This window comes from Atta colombica, unplaced genomic scaffold (genome assembly GCF_001594045.1).
Source record: "Atta colombica isolate Treedump-2 unplaced genomic scaffold, Acol1.0 scaffold102, whole genome shotgun sequence".
NCBI lineage: Eukaryota > Metazoa > Arthropoda > Insecta > Hymenoptera > Formicidae > Atta > Atta colombica.
In genome coordinates this window covers 933224-943892 of record NW_017259187.1, presented here as the reverse complement: position 1 = coordinate 943892, position 10669 = coordinate 933224, and the positions used below count along the sequence as shown (strand labels likewise).

At 46.2% G+C, this 10669-nt stretch overlaps 2 protein-coding genes across 3 annotated transcripts in view; one reads left to right on the top strand and one right to left on the bottom strand.

The window, feature by feature from the left end:
• The window catches only part of LOC108687802 (lysine-specific histone demethylase 1A), a 112378-nt gene that overhangs the window by 57721 nt on the left and 43988 nt on the right, over positions 1-10669 (top strand). The window lies entirely within an intron of this gene.
• LOC108687790 (toll-like receptor Tollo) lies at positions 5143-9182 on the bottom strand. 2 transcript variants are annotated; one of them, XM_018193752.1, is made up of 2 exons: positions 6313-9182; positions 5143-6264 (listed from the first exon to the last, which is right to left on the bottom strand). In XM_018193752.1, the coding sequence occupies exons 1-2, from the start codon at positions 9180-9182 to the stop codon at positions 5454-5456; spliced, it is 3681 nt and encodes a 1226-aa protein (XP_018049241.1). In that variant the 3' UTR covers positions 5143-5453. The 2 variants fall into 2 exon arrangements, with proteins under 2 accessions (XP_018049241.1, XP_018049233.1); XM_018193744.1 differs by having other exon boundaries at positions 5143-9182.

The following is a 10669-nucleotide window of genomic DNA, read 5'->3' as shown; positions in this document are numbered from 1 at the left end:
TATATATATATATATATATATATATATATATATATATACGAGAAGGTAACCAACTATACCATGGTTCGCATAATCAGCAAGCCGCAATGGTTACACGACGGCTGCGGCGGCGGCTGTATGGATAGCGCACGTGTGAAATATGCATTCGCTCCGCGAGACAATGCAAGCGAGACACTAAATTCTCAATCGCGATAACTGTACTACGCGCCGGTGTACGCGTACGCGCGAATATAAAGTTCACAGTCGACAAGAGAGCGAGGTCGGTAATTGAGGGTACGGCTCCTTTTTTTACGCTCGACTTCCGTCGATCCTCTTCGCGTCGCGCGAGCGCGAAATGTGCAAGTAACGGCTGTGCAACCAGCGATTAGCTGTTGCACTTAAAAAAAATGTGCTTTAAAGATCGCAATTATCGGCGAGGCAAATTCGAAGGGGAAAAAGTGCATGAGAAATACAGAGAGCGGACGGAGACTTCTCTCGAGAGTTATCTTAATTAATCACGATTACGCCGCGATTATGTCGCGAGCGATTATAGTCGTCGTGCATTTCGCGTCCCGTCGCATCGCCCAGTTTCCAACGGCTATATAATCACTGAGATGACACAAATCCTGACTTGTGTATCTGTATGTATGATTTAATGCCCGTCGTGAGTACCGCTTGAATTTCGTAAATCTCAACCGGAATAACGACTCGAGCGTCTTCTCGTGGGGAGTCATAGTCGCGCTCTTTCTCTTCTCTTCCTCTCGCGAGTGAGAGCGATTTGCGGCTTGGGCAACTCAACGATTTGTGATAAAACGTGGCTGCTCAATGATCCGACACGACGGCGATTTGAATTGATCGTCGGTGTCGATTCGAAACACGAATCCCTCCTCGAATCCCTTCTTGATTCGTGCAATGGCACGCCAAGATGAACGATGGACGGCGACGATAGGCGTGCAAGTGGCATGTGCCGTTCTGGCAGATAATGCAAACAGAAATTCCGTTATATCGCATAAAGGCATTGGCGACCAGATTAGCGGACGGCGGGAAGAGATGACGGTTGGAGGAGGTCGTCGAGCTGCATTCTCAAGGAAGCTGCTTTAACTACTGCGCGAACGAGTTTAGCGAGCTGAGAAATGTTAGAAGCGGGTGGGATATGACTGCAATCGTGGATGAAAGAGACGCATGAGGATAAAGCTCCTCGCTTTATCACTCCTAATTCATTATTTTCTGCAGTAAAGACCTTTGCGGTTTTACGCGCATTAAAACTCGTCACTTGTCGGTCGTTTTATCGGAAAGCCGTTACCCGACGGTACTCGGGTATCCTATCGAGTCGCTTCTTGGTCCCGCTTTAGGTATTATTGCTCGCGTAGTTGCTGCCACTGTGAGTCTCCGAGAGTTGCTTCGATTCAATCCGCGATATAAAGACGTCGGCTGTATCAATTTTAATGATCACTCTTTAATTTTAGATTCCATAGCATCGCCGATTTCTCCATCGTTAGTTACCCGAGGTCACGCGCACCCGCGCGCGCGCGCGCGCGCCTCGTCTTGTTAAGTTGGATATATACGAACAAAGTAGGGAACAGGTTTATAAACTTCTTGCATAATCTCGCATTATCAGGCTGTGAGTGCATTCAAAAATAGTTTTTGTCCGGTTCATTACTTATTCTAGCGAGATAGACACGCCTGATTCTGTTCCTTTCGCCACTCTCTATCCGCGCTCAGAAGTGTGGTCTGGAATATCTAGACCATTGAGATCTTACGATCTCTTGCCCTTCCGTTCGTATATAATTTCTTCCTCTTGCGCACCTCTCTCGCGGCTCGCCATCGCGGTGCGCGCGAGGACTTGTAGAGGTATCTCCGATTTTTCTCAGTACATTAAATTATACTCGAGGGGACTGGTTGACGGCCACGAGCCCGCCTTGACCAGGCGCTTTCAACGGAGAACATAAGCGATGCAAAGAGTGTTTTACCCGTGATATGTTGTTAAGGACTTGTTAATTACAAAAGTGGCAGAACAGGATCGGCAGATAGGAGCGTTGACTCGTTACCAGCCTCATAGAGACGCTCGCTACCACGGATGCCGATCGCAATCTGTTCGACAAATTCGATGTTACGATTAGAATTTTCCTATGTATTTTGCTGCAATCCCTTATTTATGTATCAAGGATAACTGCTAGAAGTAAAAACTGCTCAAAAGGAAAAATGTTGGAACGCGTGACCAACGTAATTGAATGAATGATGACGACACGACTGTGCAGCCAAATATATGTGTCGGACGAACTAATCGCGGACGCTGATTGTTTTGATTAGTCGTCGGAAATGATTTGCTGAGCCGAGTTAAATGTCACGCGCGTGATGATAACCGATATTGCGCTACGTTCTCATCAAAGAACAGTCCATCAGGATTGATCGATCTATCTACGCGCTATCGAGGCGCGCGGAAAGCTCTCGCGCAAATGTTAGATCGCAGCTACGATCGTTGGTGAAATGACGGGCGCTGCGGAGTACAATGCGATTGCGAATTCCATGTGTCATTAGCCAAACCGCAAAATACCCCGGCAGTCATGGTATGTAGGGTGGGACTCTCGATGCTTCTTTCGTAGCATTGCTGCGTGCATATTCGTTATCGTGCGCCGCTTCGCGACACCGTTACGATATATTTGCGTTATTTCTCCAATATCGCAATCGTCCTCGAACGGTGTACTACTACCACCATCACCATCACCTTATTTCGCGCATCGATCGAATTGCCTGCGCTGCTGGGCCGTTACACCAGCATTGATTACACGACGATTACACGCAATCGCGGACTATGCAATAACACAACTTTCGCGAGCGTTTTCACGTAGCTACAATTTTCTAACGTGGTTCATTTAGCTTACGCTCCTACACTACTCGTGGATATTGCATGCCATTCCCGCGACAAGATCAATGATCATAACAGATAAATCAAATTTTTACATTTTCTCAGTAATACCGATTTTTTTTTATTTTTTTTTTTTTAAGTTTAAATTTACTAGTTTTTACAAAATGTGAGTTAGTCCACTTGCAGCAAATCTTTTAATTTATTTGTTATAGATTAGCTATAGATTTTGTTTTGAATGACGTTTGCATTGCTTTTTTAGTATCTTTAATCTTTTTTGTAATAGTTTATTCGAGTTAGAAGTTAGAATAGCATAACGAAATAATTTAATTCAATTTATTATGGGGCGTAACACGAAATATCCTCTTAACTGTTTTCTACCAAATTGTCTCTTTTCTATTATCCTCAGGTAGATATTACTTATTCCGCAGATGCAACGGTAACAAGACGTGATGACAATGTATACAGACGTGACTCGATTAACATAAAGTATTGTTTTGTTCTCGAGCTACCTCAGAAAATGGCGCACAAAGCCTGCATCGAAATAGTGGATTTAATTGTCATGCTGTGAATATCGCGTATACCGCTTTGTCATTTTATTGCATTAACTGAAAATGAGGAAGTGCATCGCATACCGTTTGTAAATTCGTTTTAATGCTTTGACATTTCTCTCGACAAGTACGCTTAAAAAAAAAGTAATACCTTATTCTCAAAAAGTGCAGTTTTAGATCGCAATGAATCGTAAGAACGTTAAATTTAGCTCGTCTCTATAAAAACATTTACACGTTTAACAGTCGAAAACTTTTTCAGCGATCTGTAGAACATATAGTTGAAGTTATATAATTCGGTATTATTGTAATCTGCTTAGGGAAGGCAAAAATCAGAATAAGACAGAAGAATTAAAAACATAAAAATAGAATGTTTTATTATTCAGTCATAGCTTTTATTCTAGAATAATATCTTTTTGTGTCGGATAGTTTGCGGACATGATAATCGCTTGCGAGGAAAGCTAAAGAAGACGATTTCATGTTTATACATTATATCTCGAATATTTGTAGTGCAGCACTTTAGTTTCTTTGCACATAACGCGCACTTTGAATTCGACTGTCGCATTTCGAATAAGATACGTCACGTAAAGTTTGTTTCATCTTGCGCTGGCTGCATCTCGGCGTTTTCATAATGCTAAAGTTATTACTGAAATGTGATTGAGCCATCTGTGCAATGAATATCAATGTACTATCTCCCTGTTACGTATTCATAAAAATATATACGTACAATTTATGTTCCGTATACGAGAGATGATACATATAAAAATAGAAATTTATAGATTAAAGTCTCGTTTATTGATTCGTACATGTCCAGCAATAATGAGACCGTCGAATTCAAACGTAAATTCCACGCGACACGTAAATTACGTTTTCTTAAGTTAATCATTAATCGACGGCAAGCGAGCTTCGTTGTTATGCTGTTATCTCTATTTTCATTCTCGCGTTATATAACGATGCATTCAAGTCACATAAAAAGTCTCTTTATCGAATGGGACGGAATAAATAAGACTAAAATAATACTTTACAATGTTCGCGCCCAGAATTTTTTATTATCACCGTGGAGCGTCAGCTTCCATCGCTGAGATGCTCGTAAGCTCGTATTTCTGGATGAAATTCGTCATCAACCAGAGAGAGAGGAGAAGTGTAAATACAATTAAATATACATAATAATTATAATTAGGAAGTGGTATCACTGTTGGCGCAGCGGCTTGAGCCAAGCAATCTAAACAATCGAGATTCAAACGGGTCCGAAGACGCTCTTGAGAGACTCGATGTTAAGCGATATTTTACTTTAAAAATTGATCGTGGAGACATACGCGCGAGATAGCTACTGATATTAAAATAATTACGCCAACGCAATATATTATATAATTTCTCGCCCGAGAAATCCATCGCGGTTTGCCAATTGATTGCGAAATTATTTGCACTAGTCGACAAATAACGGCTGATTTCAATGACTACAAATGGACACATAATAACGAGAAGCAGTGAATTTTAAGTACACGATCGGTACATTGGGCTACCGGAATCACGACGGGCTGCAGGCGCATCTCTTGCGTTCCACGATCACGGCACACACACACACACACACATATGTATACGCACCCAACATAATCGTCGCACGTTCCACGAGCCGAATAACGGTGCCGGTCCGGCCGTGATTCGCGACCGAGCGGACGACGTCCTATTTACAACGAGTTTCAGCACTCTCATCCAGACGCGCTGCAACAAATTTACAGAATCTGCGTGTGGCACACCGAGTATACGTTTCCACGCGTCTTAAATATTTTCTCACTCTTTATCACACACCGTTTATATACACATGATCTTTATTCCCGCACCTCGGTATATATGCTCTATTTATATAAAATCCTTCCGTTTGTATTTACACACTCTGTAATATAATATCATATTGCACACCGTGCGAATACGCGTCTCGGAATCGCGCTTCGAGCATACAAGATCCTCAATGTGAAGCTCGTGTTCCTCATGTTGTATCCTCGCGGCTAAAAGCTCGTTTAACGTGAACGACACTCGATGCACTTGGATTTGGCTACAACGATTCATATGTGGACGGATACGGTACGCGATCCATTGGACGTTCTGTTGTGTTGCCGTCGGACCGGCGGCGGCTGCCTCGTCCTCTGCGTTGTGCGCTGATTGTTTGGCACATCCGGCAACGCGAATCGCAGCTTCTCCCAGAAAAGCTTGTCACCCCATTGTAGATACGTGTTCGTCTTTAAGTACAGTCGTATGTCCGGATCGAGATCGCGCTGATGCACGTCGCCAACCAGCACGAGAATTAATCGGCGTCTTCTATCCCTCAGCACTTGATGGTGCGCCGACTTGAAATCGAAGCGACACCACTCGGATTTGATGAAGTTTTCCGATAGCACCATTATCGTTCTTCGCGACGACTCCACAGCCTGGACGATGGTGTCGGCTATGAAGCTGCCGACTGGAAAGTCCCGATAGTGAAGGCACAGTTTGTACGAAGGGTTACCCATTTCGAGCACCGGCGCCAGTTCCTCGGCAACGAACGCTTCGTCCTTTGAGCTATAGCTCACAAAAGCGTCAAACAGTTTATCCCGGTCGTCCCGATCGACTTCGTGATTTCGATAGAATATCCGCACACCGAAACGCGAGTGAAACCACACGCGTAGTTCATGACGAAACACGAAAGCGAGCATGCACAGAAGTATGACGACGAGCGAACTGGCTGAAGTGGCCACCAGCAGCGGCAAATAATCATGCAGGACCTGTTTTTCAATAATGGTCTTGGTGTAGTTGTGATGTATATCGTTATCGAGACTAATCGTGCCAGTGCAAACGGCGCTCTCATTGCCAGCGCGCTCAGAATCGCCTAGCGTTGTGCTCATCGGAAAGCCGAACTCGTCGTCCGCGAACACTTCATCGCCAAACGCCTCGAACTCCGTGACGTTGTACACACAGCGCAACGCAGCCGCGTCCGTAACGCGGATGCTCGGATCGCGCGACCACTCGCGATAACTCTGCAGGTAGTCGCACTCGCAGGACCAGGGATTCCCAGCTAGGCTAATCTCGATTGAACTCGGCAGTGACCATATTACCAGAGTAGTCAGACGATTATTCTGCAACCGTAGTATTCGCAGAGAACGCAACGGCGCAAACGTGTCATTGCCGATTGCGGCGATGCGATTGCGTTGCAGATGCAGCTGCCGTAGTGCATCCAGCCCTTCGAATTCGTGACCGCGCAGCTCGCGTATCCTGTTGTCCTGCAGGTGCAGATCCTCGAGGTCGCGCAGCCCGTTGAATGACCTGTTTTGCACGATCTCGATGTTGGACGAATTGAGGAACAACACCTTGAGCTTTTTACGGCCGATAAAAGCGTGACTTGACACTATACGTAGATCGTTTCCGTCCAAATAGAGACGCGTGGCATCCATCGGTATCTGTTCAGGTAGTTTATTGACGTGTCCGCCGTTGGAACAATCTACCACATTCGCTGACCACGACTGATCGTGATAACACGTACAGTTCTGCGGACATGTCATCTCGCAGTCGCACGCATCAAAGTCACAGCAATGGCATAGAGCGAAGCAGTGGGTTTCATATTTGCAGAGGAATTGCGAGTGGGATGCCTCGACCAACGGCACGAAGACGTGTTCACGATCATATAAGAGCTTGCAGTAGATGCTTTCGAGGTCCATGACGCGCGGCTGCACGCGCGTCTGATTCTGCCGATTGACGCGCTGCAGCCACTCCATGGTGCAATCGCATAGGTATTGGTTGTCGCCGATGTAGAACTCCGGTAGCGGTTGATCCGACGGTACTGCGCTGATGCGCAACGCGTATGGCTCGAGATTTCGTATCTGGTTGCCTTTCAAATCGACTCGCGTCAAATTTGGCTTCTTAAAGAACGAGTAGCTTTGCACTTTGGAGATGAGATTGTCATTGAGAAACAGTAGCTCGACACTCATGGGAATCGCGTTGCCAGTGATCTCCGTAAGCTTGTTTTCGCTCGCGTCGAAGGTACTCAGCTGCAATTGTGTCTCGATCTCGAAATTATTGCCTAATTCCTTGATTTCGTTCGAGTGTATGTCCAACCACTGCAGCCCAGTCGGTATCATCGCGTAGTCGAACCACTTGAGCTTATTGTCGCTCACATTGAGCCAAACGAGATTTGGCAGTTTAGTGAAGAGGCCGGTGATGTCGGTCAGCTGATTACCGTCGAGACGTATCGCCTGTAGATTCAGATTTTCGTCGAAAGTACCGGGTTCGATGTACTGTATGCGGTTTCGGGAGAGATTCAGGATCTTGAGCTCTTTGATACGATCGAAGACGCCTTTCGTGAGATTGCCGATATGATTTTCGGTTAATCGAAGTCCATATAGCTGCGCCACGTGGTCGAAGGTGCCGCTTGGTATCTCGGAGATGAGGTTCTCGCCGAGGTCGAGAGTGCGCAGGAGGGGAGTGGCTTTCAATGCGTCTGGCACCGATGTCAGCCGATTACCGTTAAGATGAAAGTCCTGTAGGGACGAGGCGTTTCTCAAAGAGCCCGGATGTATCGTATGCAACCGGTTATTGTCCAACGAGAGAAGACTGAGCACGTAAAGACCACTCAATGTAGTGGCGTCTATGACAGTCAACTGATTGTCGCTAAGCAACAATGTGTGCAAATTGTAGAGCGCTGAGAACGTGTTTTCCGGTAGGCTTTCAAGTAGATTTTCTTGCAGCCGTAGTATTTGTAGACTGTACAAATCGCGAAAAACGGTCGGATCGAGACGCGCGATACGATTGCTCGAAAGATCCAACACCACTAAACGCACCAGACGAGTAAATGTAGCCGCGTTCACCCATTCCGCTGTTAACTCATTGTGCGAGAGATCCAATACTAACAGCCGTGACAATTCGCTGAATAAACCGGGCGGTAAGACGCTCAACGTATTGTTCCTGAGATGAATCTCCTGTATGTGATCCTTGGCGTCGCTGAAAAGCTCCGGCGGCAGGCTCGCGAGCCGGTTGTCGGCGAGTCTCAAGATGGCCAGTGACGTGAGGCCTTCGAATGCGCGATCCGCCATGAAACTAATGGCGTTGCATCGCAGGTCCAGGCTGTGCAACCTTGTCAGACCGGAAAATGCTGCGCTCGGCAAAGATTCGACGCTATTATTGCTGAGATCCAGTTCCCTGAGATTCGTTAGGCACCTCGTCACAGCGTTAAAGCGGAAACCCGTGATGTCCCTGAGCCGGTTCCTCGTTAAGTTTAGAACTTCTAGATTGATCAGGGGACAGAGCGCGCCCTCCGGTATGCCCCACATGTTGTTTTCACCGAGATCGAGCTTCTCCAATTGCCGAAGCTCGTCGGTGAATGCTCCGGCAGATATGTCGAGTGCCATTGCCGACCAGTCAGTGTTGTGCGTCCTCACGGTGAGATTACGCAGTTCCCTGAGACCTTTAAACGCGTCATCTGATAGATTGCCGATCTTACAATACTCGATCACGAGCTCACGCAGCTCGACCAGCGGTCTGAAGCTCCCGGCGCTCAGAGAACTCTGATAGAATAGCGCGTCGCTGCATTCCAGCCGCAAACGCACCGTGTGCTGCGGCTGTATCACGCTGAAGTTTGTGTTCTCCAATTCGCTATTGATGGTTCGTAGACGACACACGAGCGACACGTCGTCCTCAGCGTCGCCGGTCGTGATCCACTTGCATTCGTCCGGTGCCTTATATCTGAGCGCTTTGCTCAGTGACGCACCTAGGACACCGAATATCGTGCCTAGTAGTATGGCGAGGAAGGCAGGACTACCCCGCATCTTTCCGCCGCGTTAATCACTATTCCATCAATGTGGAGTGGTCCCCCCCCCGTGCCCCCCTCCCCTAGGGGTTCCTATCTCTATTGCCAACTAACGCCACTCGTGCGTCTCGTGAAACCGACGTCGATCCATCTAAACCACCACCGAGTCGCTGCAATTTCACCTCATCACGTCATCCATATCACTCTCTCTTTCTCTTTCTTGCCTTTTCTTGCCTCGGTCGACGATCGACCTTTTGCACCTTACTCTTTGCACTTTATGATCCTGGCGGTCTCATCCTCGGCGATTCGTCTCGTAAAGAAAAAGAGCGGATTGTTCGAACGACGCGCGCGCGCGTGCTAACGGGACGAAATAAACGCGTTCGCGAAAGAGAAGAAGAAGAGAGAAGCAAGTTCAGCGACCCTGAGATTATCGCCTCTCCGATGGTGAGAAAAATCTCGTGGACAACGAAAAGTCACCGTTATAGGTACGACGCGCCCGTGCAGGACTCCGGTAGGGCCCACAGTTCTACCAGGACTGGTTAGCGGAGGATTGTAAGGCCCTGGCGGACTCCGTTACCCTCTCCCCCTCTGCCGTTGCCGATCCCCCGGCTGCTACCTTCCACCGCTCACCACTCCGCGGTCGTCCTTCCTTCTCCCACCTTGTTCCTCGCCTTCTCCTCGTCGCCGTCGTCGTCGTTCTCATCCTCGTCCTCGTCCTCGCCGTCGTCCTCGCCGTCGTCGTCGTCGACGTCCTCTTCATCCTCATACCCAGGTCCTGACGTTCTGGTAAGCCTATAAAAACAAGACAGGTACACTCTCCGGGTCCTTACAGTGGCTTCTCCACATCTGCAGCCTCCTCCATCCACTACGTTCTTATTTCCTTGTCCCCCCTTTTCGTTTTTTCCATCGCGCATCCTTCTGCTCTCTCTTTCTCTCTCTTTCTCCTTTTATTCGTGCACAACACACTCCCCGCATCTCCTTCATTCTTTCTCTTTCTCTCTCTTTTTCTCTTCTGTCGATCTTCCTTCATTTCTTCTTCTCTTCTTCCTCTCGATTCTTTCGTCATATTACTGTTCGATAAATCTGTTCACGAAACCTCGCCGCACCATCTATTCACATATCGTTTCTGATTCTGTCATGTAAAATAGGATTTTGAAAAAGGATGTTCCAATTGTTCTATACTTTACATGTATTTTTTATAGATTTCTGTTGTGTTCTTCTGCGCCCCCTCCCGATCATCTGCTTCTGATAAAAATATATAGTATGTCAGTTCATTTTCCGTAAATTAATGTTTATTGAAATGTAATGTATTCAATTATTCTCGATTTTATTTTATTTTCCAATTTTTATGCATACTTCTTTGTGTTTATTGGAGAAATCTGTTTTTACTTATACTCTTTTGAACCAAATCTTTATTTTTAAAAATTTTGTTCTGTCATAATAAAACAAAAAAGGAAATAATTATAATTATTTATAATTATATAAAAAAGAATTTATATAAAATTA